Below are 25,372 nucleotides of genomic sequence, written 5' to 3'. Positions count from 1 at the left end.
CAAGCTTTAGTCTTTTATCTATAGAAGGGTAAGACTCTATCACTGCACAAGCTTCTTTGAACGCACCTGTGGAGTGACATCACTTCCTGGGAAAAACAATAACAGCAGTGAATACGGTTTCATCTATAGAAAACAATGCTTAAGATGTTTTGTTTGACGTTATGAAACGTCATCCCGTGACTTTCTGGCTTCATTCACTAACACAGACTTGCAGGTGTTTTTATGAATGTTAAAATGGCTTTCAGAGTAATTTAATGATATTTATTAAAACATACCTGTTATGGCTGACTTGTAGCTCCCCAAGGAGTTGGTTCTTGAACCACTGATCAAAGTCCACATTGTCAAACAATTCATAAGCAGCTAAACCCACAGCATTGTAAACTGCAAAGAAACAAATTATTTTTTTTTTCAATTTACATTTCTTAATTAGATTGAGCCAGATTTTTAGTCTCAGACATTTGGACCTCACTGTATTACTGAAGAGAAAGGTGTTGAGCAGTGGTCTCAAACTCAATTCCTGGAGGGCCACAGCTCTACAGAGTTTAGCTCCAACCAGCTCCAAATCACACCTGCTTGGAGGTTTCTACCTTGATTCGCTGGATCAGGTGTGTTTGATTAGGGTTGGAGCGCAACTGTGCAGAACTGTGGCCCTCCAGGAAATGAGTTTAAGACCAATGGTGTTGAGTGTGTTTAAGGGTAACCAGTAATGCATGACGGTACCTGCATCCTTCATGAGCATCTGCACTGGGTCCTCCACATTACTGGGGCCTGAGAGAGAGAGAAAGCAGACACTGTGATTTTTAAATTTAAATTTTTTCTCTCCCCTTGCAACCTGCACACAATGGCCTGTAGGGAACATCTAGCACTTTCACACATCTGTAACAATTGTGACTTAACAACTTTGCAAACAAGCACTTTGCAAGCAGTAGTAAAAGCGACAGAGCATGTAATAAAATAGCATAAGCAACTAAAACTTTTGTCCCATTTCCCTTAACCAATCACAATTAGCCATCCCAAAGTGACTATGAGGAGGCGACTCTCCTTATCGTCCAAGTATAATTAGAACACAGGAAACACTCAAAAGAAAGGCAATGACACTACTAGGAAATTAACTGAGGGGTTATTATCAGAATCATCATCTAAATGTGCGCTTTTATAATGATGCTGACTTCACGCTATAATGACACGATTTGCAAAAAATAGCACTTGCAAAGGCTGCTATCACCATTTTAATAAAACATGGACTTTTCAAATTCCATGCCAAAACACTCAAAGATCCTTATGAATGTCCATAAAAATATCTGTTTAGCACATCATCCTAATTTAATCATGATAGTAAATTTTAATCAACTAATTTACACAGAAAGCTCATTTTAGTCAGTCACTAATTAATTAGCGAGCCAGATCAAAAGCAATGAGAGTGTAACGCTTGTCAGATGGTCCTTGTATTTGGCTGAGAGTGCGAGCTTAATTGCTACACGCAGCTGTAAGCGGAGCACTAGCGCTTTAGCTTAGCAGGGTGTGCTTTATAAAGGTGACATTTGCCCTTCGAGGCTACAATAAAAAAGTCCACATCTAAAGTAGAACCCCAGATGACTTTGTCAGTTTTTCCTCACAAAAAAGGTAAAGAAAATCCCTCATTTGGAAATAAAAAGAGCTTTTAAGAACTGATGGCATGGCATGTGTCATTTGGTGTCAACCCAGCCTCTCTAAGCTAATGTCAGGCGGAAGCTAGAAATGACAGTACTTCCATGCTGAAACACTTCAAAAAGGGGTTCTCTAAAACCTGTGTGGCTTCCTGGCACATTTCCAGCACTGCCCTTTTGTTGGCTTTTCAAAATATTTGACATAAGATGCTAAAATGTTAATTAGTATAGATAAAAAGGGACCTGCAGTATGAACTTTCAGTTAAAAAAAAGAACCATTTCTTCACCGTTTTAACTACTCCTGCTCCAGATGTGACATTTCTTTCATTATCACATAATGACATAATGATAGTTCATTTAACCAGTGAGTTTCATTTGATCAGCGAGTCTTTAAAAAGCTTTTAAAAGCACATTAAAATCTTTGACTTGTCTAATTCATTCACTGTGTCCTTGAATGCCAGGAGTCATTGCTCACTTTTTCTTTCCTTAAAGCATTATGAATCCATCCCTGCTAGAAAAAAGCAACAACTTAATGGGGTGGTTGACTGCGATTTCACTTTTTTAAATGTTAGTTAGTGTGTAATGTTGCCGTTTGAGCATAAACAATATCTGCAAAGTTATGATGCTGAAAGTTCAATGCAAATGAAGATATCGTCTTTTTTAAGTTTTGGCAGTTTAATGCCTACAACAAGTTACTTCCCGGGTTTGTGACGTCACAAACCCAGATAAACCCCGCCTTCGGGAACAAGCGACAAAGGGGGCAAGGCCATGTCAAAACTGTCAAAACTAGGGGTGCACGAAAACATCTATTCATTTATGAATTGCAATTCTGTCTTCTAACAATCCTAATGGATTCATAAGTGTCAAAATCAACATTCTAAAAAAGCAGTGACTCTAAAGCCTCCTTCAGATTGTCAGCCCAAATCCGATTTCGTGCATATCCGGATGGAATCTGATTTGAATAACTGTCTGTCCACACAGCATATCGCAACTGTTCAAATCCGATTTGTGCGTCCATAAGCGCGCTTTAATTTTTACTGAATGTGCATTGGTTTCTATGGTAATTCTGTTCCGTTGTTATGCCTACGCTAAAAATGACAGTAACAGCAATACAGTTTGCAATACAGATGTCTTACCGTCGCGGTTGCCCTGTAGTATTATATTTCATCTTGTGAGGCAGCAGCAGAAACGCAGGAAGCTTGAATGTGTGGCTTTATTCCGTGCTGCAGTCTTTTTTTTTTTTTTGTCTCCGCTACATTCAAAGCACAAAGAGGTACGTATAGCAGTATATTGTTTTTTCCTGCTAGCACTTCGCAACGACACAAGCTTGTTTCTGCAAAGATGTTCAGCACGTTTTCTGCAAAAAGGTTATGTTTTACGTGGCGTGAGGGTGTGAAAAAGCTACGCTAAATCCGACCGGTCAGACTGAAATGGATTTCCAGAAATGCATTCCAAACCACATACGAATGTAGCTCGAAATAGATTTGCACAAATTGGATTTCATGTAGTTCGTTGCCGTTCAGACTAATTAAATATGATTGGATTTCAATCGGATTTGGGCTGACAGTCTGAATGAGGCTTTAGGCCTCGTTTACACTAGTGTTTTCTTGTTTTAAAATGCATAACTTTTGCTATGGTGTTCCTCGCGTCCCCCTGCTCTGCATACGCTCCACTCTTCATCGCTCTCTCTCTCTCCAGTTCCAATAAACTGTTCCAATTATACACTTTATGTTTATAGGCGGACAGATATTTTTCACATAGCTATGAGAAGCATTAAACATTTACGCGCATGCGGTTGCCGTGCTGTATTAAAGCTTTAATCAGGATAAAATCGAATATTAAAAGCTAACAAGCAGTAGCATTTACAAATAACAGCATATCTAAATTTATGAGACAACAACAAACAAAAAACACCATTAAGAGCTGTGCTTGCACAGGTTCTGCACAATCCTCTTCACTAGTAATCTCTGGGTCTCAATCGGGCTCAAATTGTTAAGCAATATAGACAACGTCATTGTTTACAATACAACCGGAGCGCATGCCACTGAGCTGAGGGGCATGACGTTTAGATGTGTACTGGCAGTTTAGCCAATCAAAACACACTGGGCCAGCTAACCAATCTGAGCCCATTGCGTATTTCTAAGGGAGGGGCTTCATAAAACCAAAAATGTAATGTTCAAATGAGAAGGAACAGAGCGAACTGAATTTAAAGGTAAATTATGTGAAAAATGTGGGGGGTTTTTTTGTTTGTTTTTTTAAACGAAGCATTAACACGTTAGACTGCACCCCATGAACACAATCAAGCCTAGAAAAAAAAAAAAGTCAACCACCCCCTTAAACTAGGAAAAATCATGTCATAGCTGGTTTAAGCTGGTCTATCTGGTTAAAGCCACTCTACAATCTTTAAAACAGAACAGTCTAACCAGCTTGGCAAGACTGGGAAGCCAACCAATAACACTGTTTATGCTGTTTGTCCAGCAGGGATTTTGTTAGGAGTGAAAATCAATACCATTAATATTGTTATCTATTGAATAAATTAATTACATTTTACAAAAATAAAAAACATGAAAACCATGGTTAAAGATTATCAAACAATAAATAAATAAAGTTTATATTTTATCATACACTTCTCAAATAAAATAAAATTACTAAAATAACTGATTTGTTTAATTTGGTACAATTTCTACCCCTATATAGAGTTTAAATAATATTTATTACAAAAATCTGATCAAACCAACCTTGAAGATTCTGCACCATCTCTAGAAGCACTGGTGTCAACGTTTGACTGTAGTTGTGGAAAATGTCCAAGAAAAGCACTTCTGTGCACGGCTGTAAAGATAGAGTAAAACAAAGAGAACAGGATGTGACAAGAAAGCATTAAATACAGGAACTTTTAAACACGAACATTTACATACAAACACAAACACATGAAAAGAAGCCCATCGGGTTTCGGTGGTATCCATCACTCTAGCCAAAACAATCAATAGTTTGCATTGAAGGAGGGGTCAGGGTGCCAGACCTGACTCTGTGGCCTTCAGCATCTATCATTACATGCTGGGACACCGACCTCCAAAGGGAATAATGGAGGTCAAATATCACACCTTTGCAAAGTGTGGCAAGCTCAACAATCACCACACATGTCAAATCATATGTTCTATGCCTTCAGGAAATCTGACATAATCCATACAGTTCAGAACAGAATCAATAAGGGCACTTAGGGCAGGTGCCTGGACTGACTATGGATGATGACAAGAGAAAGGACTTCATTCTGGCCCGGAGGTTTGAAAGACTTCAAAGATTTAACTTCTACGAAAAAAGGGTTGCACAATTAATCAAATCCAAAACTGCAGTATGGCTTAGTGCGATTATTAAATTGGAAAGGTTGCGATTTAATTAATTCAATATATGCACTGAATGATTCAGAGTGATGCACAGCACAGCAGCTGAAGATCGAGTGTTTTCTGTGTCTGGAGCAGCTCGGATCACGGTAAATGCTGCTCTACAACAACTCATCTCTACATCTGCTCTGAGTTTGGGTTGCTTAGAATTGCACTGGGAATGCATCAAGCACCAAACACCTTTCCAATCTTGTAATGAGAAATACTTATAAACCAATTGTTGTCAACAAAAGAGAACCTTTGGAACCCCCATGCATGACCCCCCCAGTTACATTAAGAAATGTCTCTGAAATGGTTTTCAAAACTGTTCTGGAGCATCCTAGCACTGTCTCCCTCATCTAACACACCCGATTCAACTCGTCAGCTCATTAGAAGAGACTGAGTCCGACCTGAATATGAAAATATGATGCGTGTCAGATCCGCGTCATGTTCAGCAGTGGCAGCTCTTAAAGAAATAGAAGCCAAAACAACCTAATAACCAGCTGCTGTGATGTCTGTTCATCAAGAACAAAAGAAAAAAAAGAGGAAATCAATAACTTTTATAGTTTTAAGGATTCATCTGTATTTGGTTTAGAATTTAGTCTTTGATAACTTTATTCAATTTCTGTATATTTCTGCTGAGGGGCACAGGTAGATAAATATGACATTTATTATAATGGGTTTATGTGAAGATTGTTTTAAGCTCACTAAAATCAGAAGTTATTTTTAAAGTCTAATAAATGTTCAAATTGATAGCTCTTAATTATAATGTAAAGTTGAATGGCTATAGTCAATGATTAAATATTAGGGGGAAACATTTTTATAGGGAAATCAGTATTAATTGGTGTCAGTGATACTGGCCTTCAGTCATAAAAAATAAAGATGCCATTAAACAAATATAAAAAATATACTGTCTTTATGTTGTTTGTACATTAATTTGAAGATTGAATGTGAAATTATTGCAATATAAAAGTATATTTAAAAACTTTAATGCTATGTGGGATTAATCGCAATTAATTTCAGGAAAATGTGTGACTTCATTTTTTTTTTAGTGCTGTCATTCGAATAAAAAATGTAATCGCGTTAATCACAGTCCTGGACTGTGATTAATCACGATTAATCGCAAATTTAAAATATTAGGATTTATCTGTAAATGCGTTGCAAAAGAAATGCATGACAAGCTAGTTTAAGGAAACAGAACCTTTCACTCCTCCGCCAGGTATGAGACATAATCCTTATTATTCTTTTGTGTTAATTCAGCCATTATCAGCCTTTATACTGGCAATAAAACGTTTACCAAGCCACATCGCTTCAATCCCAATATACATTTACCCAACTATTATCAAAAGTATTTCTATATAAATACAACAAAACATTTTCTTGCGACCTTACATGAAGTATTATGATAAAATGCATTATGAAGAAGAATTGGACCCGTTCCGCAGATGCATTAGAGCTAACATTAGCATCATGCTACATAAGACAGTTTATGAGATTAATAGTACACTTTTACTCAGAACTCACTTTAAACCACCATCGAGTGTTTGTAATAACTTCCTTTTGCGATCACGTGTATATACACTTTGGGCAGCCGCGGTACATTATAAAAGTAGCCCAAAAAAACCGCAACCCACAGCTCTGTAATTTTTCCTGCAATTGTATTTTCAAAATAGCCCAATTGTGCGGGAAAACCGAGACCATGGCAACACTGGTTCGCTGTACCCTTATCACATATGGGTATACATGTCTCTCGTGCATTGTCGCTCTCTCTCGGACACACTCACTCTCTCTCTGCGTTCGCTTCACTTTCATCTAGCCCGGCGCCTCATAATCACACAATCCCTGCGTCCCAATGTGCATACTATCCACCCTATCTGCCCTAAATAGTATTGAAAATATTGTGTACATTATTTGATGCGCAAACAAACCATGTATGTGACGATGTATGTGTAACGTCACATTTCTGCTAGAATATAGCTCAGTATATATATGTAGTTGAATACAGCGAGTGTTTTATAACGGATGCTCACATGTTTTGGAGAAGTTTGTGAGGATCAGTGGTGTTCATGTACATATGGGCATCAAACGCTCCAAAAAAAAAAAAAGCTTGTTCTGACAGAGGAACTATTCACTGATGGCGGAGCTGCATTTAGATCGCCGAGTTCAGAATATATATACTTTTAAGTTGTATAGAATATCTGCAGTGACATTTTTGCAAAGTGGATCTATGGATCTATCTTGAATTTGCTTTGTTTAAAAAAAACTACATGAAAATACAAAGGTTTTAGTGAATAGAAAAGTTTAGGCTTGCAGTATTGATTTGGAGAGGAGGGGGTCCTGGAGTAAAAAAAAGGTGGAGAACCACTGCTTTAGGTAAATCCAGGCACGATTCTATGGGGGTACTAAGAATTGAACATTATTTTATTATTATAATTTTTTTTAATTAAAAATGTAATTAATATAAAGATACACCCCAACAATTTTATATGCATTTATATTTATTTTATATGCATTTTATTATTATTTTTTTTTTTTTCACATGGTAGATCTCGGTGAATTTCTCATTTGAAAAGTAGATCCCCACACAAAAAAGTGTGGGCACCCCTGTTGTAGTACAACAATATTAGAGTTGTAATACCAAAATAAATACATTATTATTATCATTATTACATTTTACTTATAGGCACCTTTCAGGGCACTTAAGGACATTATTATTATTATTATTGTTGTTGTTTATTCTGTGAAATATTACAATAGCACTATTTACTATTCAGTGTCTTTTTTTGTATTTTCTATTTTGTTTAACGTTTTTTATTATTTATAAAAAATAACAATTATTATGAGTAGTAGTAGTAGCAGTGCTACATTTTACTTAAAGGCACCTTTCAGGGCACTCAAGGACATTATTATTATTTTAATTGTTACTTATTTATTTCTTATTTATACTGTGAAATATTACAATATCACTATTTTCTATTCAGTTTAGATTTTTTGTTAATATTTTTCTATTTTGTATTCTATTTTTATTAATTAATAATAATTAGCAGTGGTAGCAGCAGTAGTATTACTGATGTTGTTTATACTAATAATTAATTTTATATAGTCATACTGGTATATAAATAACAGGGTTTGGGGGGGGGGGCAAATGTGCAATACTACAAATAAGAACAGCTAATCAATTGGCAACCTTTATCAGAAAAATCATGCTACTACCTACTACTACATTTACTGTCAAATACACTAAATATATGCCAAAATATTGAAATTTGATTGAAAGCAAACTCAGAGCTTTTGACTAGAGATCGACCGATATATCGATTTACCAATATTTTCTCGATATTTAAGCATTTTACCATAATCGGATATCGGTTTGGTAAAATCGGATTCATCGATAAATGCCGCCATCTTGTGGGTGTTTTGAGAATTGCGCGCAGGATCGCCATTGCAGCGCGTCTGAGGGGAGACGAGACAACAACGGCGTGCAGGTACCTGATCTGCTGTAGTTAGTAAACTTTATTTAACATGACAGCCATTAATGCACAAATTAGATGCTTTACATAAATGCCTGTTATGTAGTTTATGCAGCTTGGCTCTAAGAAATAGAGAGCAACTCACGGAGTCATGTAAAATAATCGGTCAAGTCCTATCCCAATAAAGACTTAAATTTGCCTGAATTAAATAATATGCAGCCATGAATGAGCACATGTTGGAAATAAAAGCGCTAAACAGAATTCTCTCTCTGTTGTATATTTGCTCTTCATTAGTCTCGTGAAGCCGCTTCATATTGCTGTTCACTAGCGGGTTGATGCTCAAGAAATGCTCCAGCATGGCCACCGCATGTAACTTTTAAAAAGATTCACTTGTTTAAAACATGCTAAATTATAGTAACATTTACTACATAACCCTTATTTCGCTAATAAACATCTAAATAAATACATCTCTATAGAATAATTATCTCCGCAAGCAATCGCAGTTTGAGTATAGTTCTGTGTAAATGCGTAGATAAACTGTGCTGTCAGCAGGCATTTCATAATCAAGAACAAAAACATTATTAATAATTCTGATATAACATTACAGTTGAGAAATGCAATAAAATACTTTTTGTTGGTTATGTGAATTAACATTATCCAGTGAATTATTCTTGACTCTATAGGCCTATTAATCAGCTTATAAACCTACTAAAACTGTAGTTTAAAATGAGGTTGAAATGCCTCCTGTCCTTTCATTTGAAAACATTAGACATTATACATTTATTTTGCTTATTGTTAATATTAGTGTTGTTGCTGCTGCTGCTTTTGATAAATAAATTGTTTTAATTGTTTTAATATGAAGATTAAATTTAATATGAAAGGCTGCTAATTTTCAACACAAAGAAAGATGACTGAAAAGAGGAAAACCCAAAGTGAAGTATGTTCTTACTTCACTCAGTCATTTATTTACTTTATAACAGTAAATAAATATCGGTTCAGCATATCGGTTATCGGGCACATAAACATGCAAATAATTGGTATTGGTAATAAAAAAATCAATATCGGTCAATCACTACTTTTGACATGAGTGTTTTCTTTCTTTCTTTTTACTTCTTTGAGAAAAAAAAGCCTTTGCTTTCCTAAATTTCTAAGGCCCAATTATAAGGTTAATTGCAAATTATTATTTGCATTTACTACGCTTTTTTCCTTCTATCCACAATACAATCAGAAAAGACATGCATCACATTTTAGGTTTACGACTAACGAGGTGAGAGCCACTGCTTTCGACTGATGTGCAACATTCACACTGCTTACAAATATTTGCACTCAGAAAGACTATTTAAGCCCAAAACACCATTAAGGCATTCCCTTTTGAAATTACCTGAAGGTAAACCGAGTAAATGACAAATGTGATGTAAAACGCTACTCTCACTTGAGGTTATAAGTTTAGTCAGCCAATGTCATTTTAAAGCCAGGACATAAAAGCCACATTAAGTGGGCAGCCAGATGTAATGCAAATCAAGTCGCATGAGGGCAGTAACAAATGACCCTGTAGAGTCACATACTGTATGTAAATTCCACAGAAACGAGACAGACCCCTTATTCCATTTAACTCCGTTGCTTTGCATTTACTGATACTTCCTTTGACCTTGGAACACATCTCTCTGTAAGGTGGTTTACCAAAAGATGAGCAAATGGAAATGTTCCATATGCAAAAAACAGCTTTGAACATTATAATAATTATAAAATCAGTCAAACAGTATTTCGTGGAAGAGAGGTCACTTACCCGCAAACTATACTTCCATGAGTCACCGCCAGTCTCTTCCACAGCTGAAGAAAGAAACAACGTTAAACATAACTTGTCACAAGATATATCATGCACTTTAAAGTGATAGTTCACCCAAAAATAAAAATTTAGCCAGTTATTCATCTTCCATGTCATTACAAACCGTACAAATTTGTTGAAGAATGTTCTGTCCACTCTGTTTAATATAATGGGTAATGGGGCTGAAGCAGGACTGAAGCTGTCAAGCTTCAAAAAGCAAAATCATCATACTCGTGCAGAATATTCCTGTACTTCGTGGCAAACAAGTCATCATTCACTGATAATCTTTCACTCCAGTAAGCTGTTAACTGACTGAATCATTGAGTCAGTGAGCTGAATTTCCAATTTTCATGATTCTTTTACAGTGCTTCGCTGTCATTTTAGAGTTTGAAAGTAACAGTCCTCATCCATTTTGATTATATTGATAAGAGTGAGAAGGATATTTCATGTAAGAAAAAAAAATGAGCAAAGAAATGAGGGTCAGTAAATATCTATTCTTTCAACCTTCACAACTTCTAACATTTAAGCAAGCCTTTCTCAGAAAACATATCCTGGCTGATGCACCCCAAAGATGTGGCAGGATTCTCTCTACCCATGATTCAATCATGAGCTGGTCATTAAAATTAATAATGTCACCTCCTCTATCATCTCTAGCCACCTTATATTCCTAAGGGTTGGTCATCAACAGGCCAGAATAATTCCATCTGCTGCTGAGTCACTGAATTAATCGCAATTACGCTACCTTGACAGCAGGACCCCTGGACGAATAAGCAACTGGCATTCCCAACGCCAGAAACAAATCACTGGACCATGGCAATATAGATTAGAAAATGACACCAGCAAAGTAAACCAAGAGATTTTGAATTACGGCCAAATGTACTTTGCGAAGCCCATTTCCTTAAGAGGAATTACATGTGCTAAATTACTGCAGCAGGTACGGTTCAGCATCTCTGGGCATAACATAATGCAGGGCTCGGTTAACTGACAGGAAAGGGCAGCTTCTTGACTTCAAGTTCACGGGTAGTACATCTGTTAGCATAGCTACTTTCACTTCACTAATTCATGCATTCAGGTTATGCTGTCGTCTTCCTTTTTGACAGGTTGAGCCATATACAGCCATATAGAACATCCTGTGAGATTTTAGTATGGCAATTTTCAATATTTGAGTATATTAAGGATTGTGGTAGATAATATTTTTCAGCAAAAAATTAAACAGTTATAAGAACATACTTATTAAACATACTCTGTTAAAAGATGGACTAATGAAACAGAGCGGGATTTACAAGCCTGTTTCGACCTTACTGATTGGACTGTTTTTGAAGCCGCTGCCGCTGATCTGGACGAGCTCACAGAGACTGTAACATCATATATCAGTTTCTGTGAGGATATGTGCATTCCTAACAGGACTCATCTAATCTACAACAATGACAAACCATGGTTCACTGCAAAACTCAGACAGCTCCGTCAGGCCAAAGAAGATGCTTACAGAAAAGGGGATAAAGTCTTGTACAAACAGGCCAAATACACACTGGAAAAGGAGATCAGAGTGGCAAAGAGGAATTATTCTGACAAGCTCAGGAAAAAATTATCTTCCAGTGATCCTGCTTCAGTGTGGATAGGAATGAAGGATATCACCAGTTACAAGACACCATCCCCCAGTACTGTGGAGAATCAACACCTGGCAGACGACTTGAACAAGTTCTTTTGTTGTTTTGAAAGATCACCCCACACCCGCCCTGAACACCTCTCCACACAACCATTCACACCTCCAGCAACCCCTCTGTACCCCACACCCATGATTCAAATCAGCGAAGAAGATGTGTTCCAGGTCTTCAGGAAAAACAAAAGGAGGAAAGCACCAGGCCCAGACGGTGTGTCACCAGCCTGTCTAAAAACCTGTGCTGATCAGCTGGCCCCCATCTTCACACAGATCTTCAACAGATCACTGGAGCTGTGTGAAGTCCCCTCATGCTTCAAACGCTCCACCATCATCCCCGTCCCAAAGAAACCCAAAATTACTGGACTTAATGACTACAGACCTGTGGCCCTAACGTCTGTAGCCATGAAATAATTTGAAAGACTGGTTTTGACTTATCTGAAGGACATCACTGGACCCTTACTGGACCCCCTGCAGTTTGCCTACAGAGCAAACAGGTCTGTGGATGATGCAGTCAACATGGGACTGCACTTCACCCTGCAGCATCTGGGCAGACCAGGGACTTATGTGAGGATCCTGTTTGTGGACTTCAGCTCTGCTTTTAACACCATCACCACGGAAACCCTTCAGAATAAACTAACACAGCTCTCCGTCCCCACCTCCGTCTGCCAGTGGATCAACAGCTTCCTGACAGACAGACAGCAGTTAGTAAAGCTTGGTAAATTCACATCCAGCACTCGAACCATCAGCACTGGAGCTCCTCAGGGCTGCGTACTCTCCCCACTGCTCTTCTCCCTCTACACCAACGACTGCACATCTAAAGACCCCTCTGTCAAGCTCCTGAAGTTTGCAGACGACACCACACTGATCGGCCTCATCCAGGACGGTGACGAGTCTGCTTAAAGACAGGAGGTTAAGGAGCTGACTGTCTGGTGCAGTCTTAAGAACCTGGAGCTTAACACGCTCAAAACTGTGGAGATGATAGTGGACTTCAGGAGAAACCCCCCTGCTCGCCCCACACTCACCATCATGAACAGCACTGTGACTGCAGTGGAGTCATTCAGATTCCTGGGCACCACCATCTCCCAGGACCTGAAGTGGGAGATTCACATAGACTCCATTGTCAGGAAGGCCCAGCAGAGGTAGTACTTTCTTCGCCAGCTGAGGAAGTTCAACCTGCCACAGGAGCTGCTGAAACAGTTCTACTCTGCCATCATTGAATCCATCCTCTGCACTTCAATAATATATAATAATAATAATAATAATGTCTGGTTCAGCTCAGCTACCAAGTCTGACCTCAGAAGACTACAGAGAGTAGTCCGGACTGCTGAGCGAATCATTGGTACAACCCTCCCCACTCGCCAAGAACTGTACTTATCCAGAGTGAGCAAAAGGGCTGGTAAAATCACTATGGACCCCTCACACCCAGCACACTCCCTCTTTGAAGTGTTACCGTCTGGTCGACGCTACAGAGCTCTGTGCACCAGAACGACCAGACACAGGAACAGTTCCTTCCCTCAGGCAATCCATCTCATGAACCCTCAACAATAAACGTGGAACACACAATTATAATACACTATCCATTCACCACACTCACTAATTTTATCTTTATTTTCTCATTTCTAATTTGCACATACTTGACTATGTACATACATAGTTGTTTATATTATATATTGTGTTTTTGCTGCTTTGTACATTGCCTTTTGGTTAATTGTTGTTATTCTTTTATTATCTGTGTCCTGTCCTGTTGCACTGTGGAGCTTCTGTCACTACAACAAATTCCTTGTATGTGTAAACATACTTGGCCAATAAAGCTCATTCTGATTCTGATTCTTATGTATGCGCAATCATATTTTATATAAATTACTGTCGTAATTTTTTAACTGCATTAATGCTTATTACATTTGACATTATGACTGTTTCCGTCTATTGAATCTAATAATTATACAAAAACTAAATTAATTTATTGTCTTTTTAAATTTTAATTACCAAATATTTTTAATTAAATACTTTAATTGACAGCCATAATAAGTTAAATACACATAAAATATAATATTTAATGTAAATAAGTATATAATATTAATAATAAACTGTTTTGCATTGGTGTGCGAACAATCCTTCGTTGTAATTTTTCATTAATTTTGCTCTTCCGTCCATGTCCAGGGCTGCGTTTCCCAAAAGCATCTTAAGCCTAAGTTGTTCATAGCTCCATTGGTTTCAATGGGTCTACGATGTACTTAAGCTTACAGTGCTTTTGGGAAACGCAACCCAGGGAGGTTAGCTACAGTGCCATGGGCTGTAAACCTCTTGATGATATAGGAACATTAAGATCTCTGGAGATGGACTTGTAGCCTTGAGATTGTCCATGTTTTTCCACAATTTTTTCTCTCAAATCCACAGACAACTCTTTACACTTCTTTCTTTTCTCCACGCTAAGTGTGACACACAACACAAAAGGTTGAGTCAACTTTTCTCCATTTTAACTGGTTGCAAGTGTGTTTACTTTATTGCCCACACCGGTTACTTGCCACAGGAGCATCACATGAAAAGCGCTTATTTCTTACAATTTTGACAAGGTGCCAATAATTTTGTCCAGTCCATTCTTGAGTTCTGTGTGAAATTTTATCAAGTTTGACTTTTCTTCTCTGTTTTTTGTGTTGTTGCAGTGCAAACAAAAACAATAAGCAAGTGAATACCAAAACATTTGCAATTGGAAATATTTTCTGAGAGAAGTGTTGCACTTTCTGACAGAATTGCAAGGGTGCCGATATTTTTGGCCATGACTGTATGCATATGTCTGTGTCTGTATATAAAGTATCTCACAAAAGTGAGTACACCCCTCACATTTCTGCAATCATTTTAGTATACATTTTATATATAAGGGACAATACTATAGAAATTAAACTTGGATATATTTTAGAGTAGTCAATGTGCAACTTGTACAGCAGTAAAGATTTACTGTCCTCTGAAAATAACTCAACATACAGCCATTATTGTCAAAAAAGCTAGTACACCCTAAGAGATAACAAAAGTGAGTACACCCTAAGTGATAAGAGCTATATATTGTTTAACCATGCAAAGCCACAAGTCCTATTCATCATGTTCATGTTTTTGTCTGCTTGTCAGGACCATACAAATTTGTGTATCTTGTTTTAGAGCAGAGTACAATTCTCTCATACTGACCACTGGATGTTCAACATGGCACCTCATGGCAAAGAACTCTCTGAGGATTTGAGAATTAGAATTGTTGCTCTCCACAAAGATGGCCTAGGCAATAAGAAGTTTGGTTACAGCCTGGAACTGAGTTACAGTACAGTGGCCAGGGTAATACAGAAGTTTTCCAAGACAGGTTTCACTCGGAACAGGCCTCGCAAGGTTCGATCAAAGAAGTTGAGTCCTTGTGCTGTGTGTCAGGTGCAGAAGCTGGCTTCGAAAAACAGACGCATGAGTGCTGCCAGCATTGCTTTAGAGGCTGCAGAAGTGAAAGTTCAGCTTGTCAGTGCTCAGACCATACGCCCCACACTGCAACAGGTCGGTTTGCATGGCCATCATCCCAGAAGGAAGCCTCTTCTGAAGCTGGCTCACAAAAAAGCCTACAAACAGTTTGCTGAAGGCAACCTGGCCAAGAGCATGGATTACTGGAACCATGTCCTGTGGTCTGATGAGTCTAAGGTAAACTTGTTTGGCTCAGATGGTGTCCAGCATGTGTGGCAACACCCTGGTGAGGAGTACCGAGAAAATTGTGCCTTGCCTACAGTCCAGCATGGTGGTGGTAGCATCATGGTCTGGGGCTGCAGGAGTGCTGCTGGTACTGGGGAGCTGCGGTTCATTGAGGGAAACATGGATTCCAACATGTACTGAGACATTCTGAAGCAGAAGATGATGCCCTCCCTTCAGAAACTGTGCTGAACAGCAGTTTTCCAGCATAATAACCACCCCAAACACACCACCAAGATGACACTGCCTTGCTGATGAAGCTGAAGGTGATGGAGTGGCGAAGTATGTCCCCAGACCTGAACCCTATTGAGCATATGTGGGGCATCCTCAAGCGGAAGGTGGAGAAGCACCATGTGTCTAACATCCAGTAGCTCCGCAATGTCATTGTGGAGGAGTGGAAGAGGATGCCAGCAACAACCTGTGCAGCTCTGGTGAATTCCATGCCCAGGAGGATTAAGGCAGTGCTAGATAACAATGGTGCCCCTACAAAATATTCACACTTTGGACACAGTTTTGACATGTTCACTTAGGGTGTACCCATTTTTGTACAGTAAATTTGTACTTCTATACAAGCTGCACATTGACTACTCTAAAATATATATTTTAATATTAAAAGTTAACATAAATGTTTCTTTTGTGTGGTATTGTCCCTTGAGAACATATACAAAATTTTTGAATGTGAGGGGTGTACTCACTTTTGTAAGATACTGTATGTGTATATAAGTATGTGTGTGTATGTATATGTGTATGTGTATGTGTATGTGAATGTGAATGTGAATGTATGTATATATATATATATATATATATATATATATATATATATATATATATATACACATACATACAGCTGTGGCTCTCATCTGGGATTCGAGATTCTGTCTCTTGTACCAATTCAACTCCCCATCTCTACCATTTTTCTGATTACAAAGGGCAAACTGGCCAGAAAAATACAAACAAAAAGATTCACAGCTTCAGATATGTTATTGAGTTCATAATTCACATTTACCAAAACTCTCTGGGTCTTCTTCCCACATGGTTAGTTCTTCCTCTGTCAGCAGAAAGTATTTGGACACCAGTCTCCTGCCAATCTCCGTCAGCGTTTGGTGTGTAAAGAATGCGGTCTTAATTTTATGTGCCTCCAGGCTCTCCGGCTTACTATCTGTAATGCATATTGCAACATCAGTTTAATATACAATTATGCATATAGTAATGTTCAAGATATTATATCATTCATTAAAACGTCTCATGTGCTCCCACAGTCCATTAGTAAGGCAATAAAACATTTAAACAGGAGGCATTTTTATATCAGTTTACTTCAATCTCTATCTAGGGAACCTCAGTCATGACCGAACAGTCAGATTTCATTATGAACATCTCATTGATTCACTCTTGCCCTCTACCAACTCAAAAATGCCCTTGATGCGTTTAAAGGCTGTTATCCACTTCCTATTCGAATAAGCTAGAACTTCAAAATAGAGGCACGCCACGCCAAAGTCATTACACTGCCTACCTTCAATGTTCTTGGCAGGTTTGTAGGCATCATTTTTGACGATCACCTTGATGAGGTTCATGCACTGTACAATAAAACGCTCAAAAACAACTCCCTCGCCAGCCTCGGTGAACACGTAGCTGACCGCAAACTCCAGGGAACACTGAATTAGAGGGATGAAAGGCCATGGGTGATATTCCAGGAAGTCCAGCAGCTAGTAAAGAGCATAAGAGGCCACGTTAAACCATAGTTCAGGAGTACAACATCTTAAGTATAAGTGCCCATTTTTTTTGTCCTTTGCCCTCTAAATGACTGAACTTTTAGACTTACAACTTTGGTGAACAAAATGATGGTCTTCTCAAGCTTTTCCCTGCAAAGACTGCCTGGTCCAACTTGCCGGCCTGCAAATAGTATAAAAAAATAAAAATTCTATCATTATTTACTCCAAAATGACAAAAATCACCATAAAGTATCATAAAAGCAGTCCATTTGTAGTATTCTCAGTCTTCTAAAGGCCAAGCAGATCAAAATTCAAGCTGTAACCCACTGGAAATCCAATCTAGCTCTTTTTCATGAAGGTTCAAAATCTGTCTGAATTATTTGTTCACAAGTTTGCCTGATTCGGTTCCGGATTACCATTCACTGACTCAATGATTCGATCACTGGAGGGTTTTCTGTGAATATAGACTTTGGGTTTGTTCTACACAAAGTTTGAGGTTTGCTTTAAAAGCCTTAGCACAGGAGACATCTGAACTAATTTTTATAATATATTTTTGGTGCTTTTTAGTCATTTCAGCCCTCAGTAGGGGCTTTCACACTGGAATAACCTTTTCATAGTTCCTACAGCTATTGGCAGAACTACTCGCTTTTTGGGTGTTCACGCCACAACTAGGAACTGTTTTAGTTCTAGGAACTCCATTTGGGGGAACTAAATTAGCTCCTACTTCAGAATACAGTCTAAAACAGTTCTATAAGAACTACCAGGAAAATGATCTGAGGGGGAAATTGGTTCTCTAGGAACCACCCTGCTAGCTTCCTAGAACTACACTGTTAGAAAGCCCCTATTCACTTTCATTATATGCCAAAGAGGGGCTAAAATTCACTTTTTGTGTTTCACAGAAGTAACATCATGAGGGTGAGTAAATGACGCTAGAACTTTCTTTTTTAGGTGAACTGTGTCTTTAAAGCATTTCTTGTTATTGATTACATTGGCTAAATCAGTCAAACGAAAGCCAAAAATTGCAAAACCGAAAAAAACAGCCCCAAACGGCAAAGACTAATCTGTTTTCTTACAAGTCAGCACTCAGGACAGCGTGATACAGTGTGATAGAGCAGAGTAACCTTTCAAGGGGATTGGGCATCAATTTCTTGGTGCAGAGAGAAATGAAAAAATTAATAGAACCCAAAAAAGCCTGGATTATTTGGGGGACCTTATCTGGCCCAGAGTTGATATTTCAAATTCTGTTTGCTCATAAGCTAAGTCTCTCATCCACACTGAAATACCAACAGGCCGAATGGAACCTGACCTGCGGCCCAGCCAGGAGAACATATTGCCTGTGATATCACCAGTAGATAACAGCTTGCTTCTGTCTCATCTGATGATATATAACTCATGCAACGACGAGTCTGGGAAAACCAGAGCACAGTGTCTCCAGGTGAAACCATGCAGATGTGGCATTATTGTCTTTTGCTTGAGCAGAAATTTAGTTTGAGGCTTTGAAGTGGTGATCTTTCAGAAATAAATTAGTTCGGCCTTTGACTGTGCACTCTATATTCAAGCAATAAAGAATCCCAGCCCGTCAGAATGAACCTTGTGATCTCAATCAGAAATATCTAAAAGTTCTTTTCGTAAAAATCCTTTTTACTTAGAATATTATTTTGGACTTAAACTGACATTCAAAAATGAACAGGAAAATGTTTTTTTCTTCACTCAATGTCACACAGCTGAACTCTGTAACCTGAAAAAAATGGCTGTTATCTCTGGATAGGCTGAAATCCTCAAATCAAATGTTTATTTCTCCTAAATGGTTGTTCCTCCAAATCCAATTCGGCTACAATACAATAGCACGTTATATCCCAAATGGGAATATCTTTGAATAAAATTTAATTGGATAAAATGTCTCACAGTATATTGTGGTGAAAAAAAGTCTTTAACAGAGTTCTTAGTTATTTGCCCTCATTAAAAAAAATAAGTTTTCCACAAAGAAATGAATTGTAGTGAAAATACGGTTGCTTCATGGGAGCAGACAAGTTGACATCACAGATATCCTTTATCTCAGTAACCTCCTGTTACTGGATACTTTTGCTGACAGAATAAATCATGGCTGACTGCAAACAGCACATTTTTACAATGGCATCAACTGAAAACTAAGCACAACATAAAAAACCCTCACCTTAAAATCTAATTAATGTACATTACTGTTCAAAAGTTTGGGGTCAGTAATTATTTTTTTAAGAAAGTAAAGTTATTTATTAAGTATGGATTTATTAATGTGTTTACAGCAGGCGACTGACTACGCCATAAAAAGTTTGTGTGTTAAAAAGTTTGTAGATGGAAAAAACAACTCAAAAGCACCACTGCAATTAGAAAAAAAAAAAGAAAAGCATGTAATACTCACAGCATTCTAGAAACTGCTTTAGCCGCTCAAAGACTGCATTGAGGAAGCCCTAGGGAATCAGACAGAGATAGTAAATGAAACATCGTATCAGGTGTGGTTAGCAACCACGGTGCTATTGGTGCTGACAACATCTAGGCTTTCTTGGGTCATGTTGAAGGCAGATTTGGCAGGAAGCCCCAGGCAATCTTAACTCAGGTTGGGGAAGGACAGGCTCTTTACGTGGTGTGTCGGAGGAGAGATTTAGAGAGTCCCTGCCGTGCCAGGATACAATCCTAGAACGGTCGTTAAATATATGGAAACAGTTTGATCAACACAGGGCACTGTGTAACACTGAGCTGACAGATGGAAATTTCTGCACCACATACAGTAAATTACAGCAGTAAATTTGCTTTTAACACTAAAACTTTGCAGTCAATAAACAATGGGCTAACTGACGGTCATTGTAGCAGTATAAATGAAGTGAATATGCTACTTTGTGTATATTAATGTACATACAGTTTCTTTATGACTTAAGATGAACTGCACACACAAACAAGAAGCAGGAGCTATCTGACAAAACGTACTCATTTTCAGTGCCATGCAATTTCAAACACAGACAACATTCAAGTACGATGATATAGAAATGAATGTTTTGTAAATATATTAAATATATAAATAAAAGAACAATAGGTTACACTAAATAATGGCTTTTAATCTTTTATATCTGCCTATATACTTATGCTCACATCAATGAGTGGGGTGAACTCTAAAAGTGCTGTTCTTTTTATTTGGTAAAACATGCATTTGTTGAAACGGCTAATAATAAAATGTGACATTCTGTAGTTTTGTCTCATATTCATCTTTTAATCATATTTGCAAATGTTTAGAGTTCATCCCACTCATTGATGTGAGCATAGAGTTTCTGCCTTTACTCTCCTCTCCAGCTGGTGAAATTCATGTTCAATCGGATTTAAATCTGGAGATTGACTTGGGCAATCTAAGACTTTCCATTTCTTTGCCCTTATAAATTCCTTGACTGAACTGGCAGGGTGTATTGGGTCATTGTCCTGATGCACACCTGTTTTATACGTATCATTTTTATAAAATTTTAGGTTTTAGTTTATTTTTAGCTTTACTCTTCAGTTTATTTAGTTATTTCAGTAATGTAACAAACTAAACAAAAATGAGAAACGTAGCTTTGGCAACCAGCTGAAATATACAACAAACTTCTTATATTTTATTTCAGTTAATGCTTATTTTATTTCAAATAATACATTTTTTTTTATGGTTTTGTATTTAGTGTTACTTAACCCTGATATACATTTAAAAATCAAACAACATATTCCTGTATATATTTTAAGATACAAGTAATCAATAAGTTTTATATAAATTTATACAACAAACAAAAAAATAATATAACACTCTTGAATGTATATCATATAAAAGACCAGATTTCGCGCAAAGCCAAATTTACTCAATGACTCACTGGTAAGTAAATTTCCCTCTGTACTTCCTGTTATAGTGTTATGCCATTAGCAGTCCTGAAAATATTCACTCCCTGCGATGTGATATCTCACTGGTGACTGAACACCGTGTGAAGTCCACTTCAGGCACTGGACTTTAGTCAAAGGTAGACTAAAGATGTTTTGTGTTTGATAATGATGGAGTAATGATGCACTGAGGATGAAGAGGATTGGGAAAATTTTATGACACTGACTGTCTGGCTTTGGGCGGAAAGACGACATTAAAGTCCAGGAGTCTCCAGAGAGACAAGAGAGCTACAGCCCTACTGGCAGAAGACTGCGTTTCTGTAGCTTGGCAGTTGATTGATAGCCGGAGGCAGCAGCTCATTGAAAATATTCTCTTTTGAGTCGTCTTACCTCCAGAACGGATCAATAATGGTGCCATCATCATTTCCTTTACCACAACTAATAAACTCAAATTCAAAATGTCAGTGGCACAGGCTCCAAAGACGCAGTCTTCCTGACAGTCCAACAAATGGACTGCCGGATCAAGGGTTGATTACATAAACTTAATAAATTCTAATAATAAAACTGAATAAAAATGGGATCTTCTTTGAAGCAGAAAGGGAAGAAATGGGAATGTCAAATTCATATGAATATACTGTGAATATTTAATATATCACCCAGCACTACTATAAAGACATCTCTATGTACTATATATAGAAAGTATGTGTGTATATAAAGCAAATCTAACTGTCCTTTGAGAATAACAAATACATTTAAAAGCTCAGCGTAACAGTTATTACATTAAATCTTTTCTGCATTGTTGCATTGCACTATCAATGCTACAAAACTTTTTCTTTGACTCATTGTTTTCTGCCAATTTCAATTTTTTCAAAGACTCGCATCACTGTAATGTGAAAATTATCTCTGATAAGCCAACTCCCACAGATGCATTAAGAGATGAAGGCACCATATGGGCTTCCTGCAGAGGCTGGCTGAACTTCAGTCAGCGTGTGCTTTATGCCAGCAAATTCTCCTTGCATTCAGAATATGTTGTGAAACAATTCTCATTTAACCCATTTAAACACAACAAAATGAACAAATAAATCAGTATTATTTTGCATGTGTCAACACAAAATGTGGTGTTTCAAGGAGAGATATTCTAATGTTTAATGCATAATTACCACAGGACATATGTAATGCATTAAATATTCCCACTGACCGTTTTTTTTCCCCCAAGACCCATCTTCCACTTGAGAATGAGCATCTCATTTATGTGCAATGATTTATTTTTAATGTCAGAACTCCCAACATCATAACCCTCAGGTTGATTTTCCTTGCAAACAGCTACTCAATTTTCACAATTTAATCTGTCTTTCTTCTAAATGAATTTTTATGGGTGCAGAAGTGTGATTAGCGGTTTAAAAAGTGAACACAAGAAAACATCAGCCCTGGCTTTCAGATCACATCTAAACAAGCAGTCAGTAAATATTAAAACTAAACTTTTTTGCTATTTTATATGAATGATGATAGACCTTCTTTTATTATTTGAAATATTCCAGAACTTACCATGACTTCCATGTTGTTATGTGGCTCAATGAATCCATGCACAGTAAACTTCCGAAGTACTACAAGTAGAACAAACAAATATACAACTGTTACTTAATAAATGCTATATTTTTGTCACACAAAACAATTATTTTGCTAATAATGAGTAAGAAAAGTGTGTGTAATGTTAGAACAAAAAGTATTTTACATGAGGCTGAAGAAAAAGCCTTAAAGGGATAGTTCTATTCTTTCAATAATTGCTCACCCTCCTGCCATTTCAAACACGTAAAACCTTCATTCATCTTCAGAACACAAATTAAGGTATTTTTGATGAAATCCGAGAGCTTTCTCACCCTGCATAGACAGCAACGCAACTACCACATTCCAGGCCCAGAAAGGTAGTAAGGACATCGTTAAAATAGTCCATGTGACATCAGTGTTTCAATCTTAATTTTATGAAGCTGATGAGAATTTTTGTGCACAAAGAAAACTAAAAAAATACTTTTCACCAATTTGCAGGATCAGAAAGCTCTCCGGTTTCAGAAAAAAATATCTTAATTTGTGTTCCGAAGATGAACAAAGGTCTTACGGGTTTGAGGGCGAGTAATTAATTACAGAATTTCATTTTTGGGTGAACTATCCCTTTAATTCCAATCTGTATGCTCACAGCAATTATTTCACTCATTTTACTATCATTTTCACATGAATGGTTAAAAAGAAAGTGTATATCATGGGTCACTATTTCTTTTCAAAAATAATTTTTAATTATATGAATACACTGAAAATGTTCCTGCACAGTGACAAATCTAACTACAAATATTCCATGCATTCTCTAATTTAATAGTTATTAAAGCTGCAATTGTAATATTTATAAAAAAATAATAAATGCAGCAATTCCAATAGGGTCCTCGCACCGTGGTGCTCAGGCCCTAATAAAAAGGACAGGTATGTATACTTAAAGTATTTCTCACCAAAGATTCCATCATGCTTTCCAAGCAATTATAATTATAAGAAATAGTCAGTAATAAAAAAAGAAAAAAGGAAAATAAGTAATAGAAAAAAATACAGAAATTTTATCACCTTTTCAGGGACATATTAGAATCAAGTTTTCAAGGAAATAGACAAGACGACTTTGTGCCATTATTTAGATTTATAGCCCTAATTTTATAAAAAAATAACATTAGCCTACATTTGGGAGCTTCTTCCTTCATTTGGAAGCTTCGTCTATTTTATCACAAAATCCCTTAACGTACATTAATGTTGATTGAATGAGTTTGTCTGACAAACAGGCAAGTATTTAAAATGAGCAGATTAGCATTTTACATTTTTAAGCCTGACTCTCTATTTGCGTTTGATTGCGGACGGCTTTAAGCTACTAAAGTTATCCAGCCCGGAGCAGTGAGTGGCTTGCAACATTAACACAACCAGTGTCTGTGCTTTTATGTATAGCTGCTTAAGTCTGTAATCTGCAGGCGTAGGCTGGGAAATTTTCTAAGAAGCAATGAGTGTTTCAGCAGTGACTGTGTGTGTGTGTGTGTACCTTTCAAAGAGAGCAGAGTACGCTCCAGGGAGCTAAGAGCAGCCTGTTGGTCTCCTGCGTAGATCTGCTGTAGGAATGTGTCCGTGTGATGATTCCACAGAGAGCAAGCGAAACTATAGATGCTTGACGCCAGCTTTAAAAAAAAAAAAAAATACAGAAGCACAAAACAGGGGCTAAATTAGCATTTGGTGAGTTTCAGAGGTACGATGTGATTGAACTATTTGACAGATATGCTTAAAGTCTCCATCTTTGATTTGGTGCACCCACTATGCTAATTTTATTTTGGAGCACCATAGACAGATAATGCTAGTCCCCAATGCTACTACTGTGCATAAACTGCAGGATTACCCAAAATGGTTTTCTTCATATGGGAGAAATTCACATTTTTCATTCTACTTGCACTCCTGGGCCAACTTCAGATCTACATGATGCAGCATTTCAATTTTTTTTATTATTGTTTTTGTTTTATTTTATAACATTTTCAGATATTTTTCTTATGTTCACAAAGCCTGCATTTATTTTATTATTGTCTTTATAAGAATATTGTGAAATAACTATTTAAAATGTGTGTGTGTGTGTGTCATGCCGAATAAGGCATTAATATCAATATGTGATTTATTAATACTAATAAAGAGCCAATATCCTAGTAATAAGCATTCTAATAAGTTCCTAGTCAATTGTGAGAATGGTCCCTAAACTAAAGTATTACCATATATACATATAATCTCATAAGTAAGATTATTCCACGTATGTATTTATTTGCTAAAAAGCCATAATATCTATAAACCTGAAAGGGATTATTTTGCAATAATAGATGGATGGCATCAATATTCACACAGCAGAAGCCAGATATTTCTAAAGGGCAGTGATTCTTTTAAAGCTTAATTTAAAAAAAATGCAAACTGGCCAACCAAACAACCTACAGTATGAAGAAAACTGTGATTCATACAGTTCACATTCCAAAATCATCCAGCACACAGAGAAAAACCTTTTCGTCATAGCTTGAGGACAGGGAGACGTCAGCAGTAATATCTTCCACG

At 37.2% G+C, this 25,372-nt stretch overlaps 1 protein-coding gene across 1 annotated transcript in view; it reads right to left on the bottom strand.

Annotated features, from left to right (window-relative positions):
- ipo11 (importin 11) overlaps nt 1-25,372 on the bottom strand; it is a 170,908-nt gene that overhangs the window by 109,601 nt on the left and 35,935 nt on the right. The window contains exons 6-15 of the mRNA XM_079383422.1: nt 24,333-24,465; nt 22,814-22,872; nt 19,800-19,848; nt 17,512-17,582; nt 17,203-17,395; nt 16,699-16,851; nt 10,280-10,323; nt 4,385-4,475; nt 721-768; nt 276-381 (exon numbers count right to left, since the gene is read on the bottom strand). Coding sequence (XP_079239548.1) covers nt 276-381; nt 721-768; nt 4,385-4,475; nt 10,280-10,323; nt 16,699-16,851; nt 17,203-17,395; nt 17,512-17,582; nt 19,800-19,848; nt 22,814-22,872; nt 24,333-24,465 — 947 coding nt within the window. The remainder of the gene's footprint in view (nt 1-275; nt 382-720; nt 769-4,384; nt 4,476-10,279; nt 10,324-16,698; nt 16,852-17,202; nt 17,396-17,511; nt 17,583-19,799; nt 19,849-22,813; nt 22,873-24,332; nt 24,466-25,372) is intronic.

Source organism: Barbus barbus, assembly GCF_936440315.1.
Source record: "Barbus barbus genome assembly, chromosome: 28".
Taxonomy (NCBI): domain Eukaryota; kingdom Metazoa; phylum Chordata; class Actinopteri; order Cypriniformes; family Cyprinidae; genus Barbus; species Barbus barbus.
The sequence above is the reverse complement of the archived record's forward strand: the minus strand, read 5'-3'. Positions and strand labels throughout refer to the sequence as shown.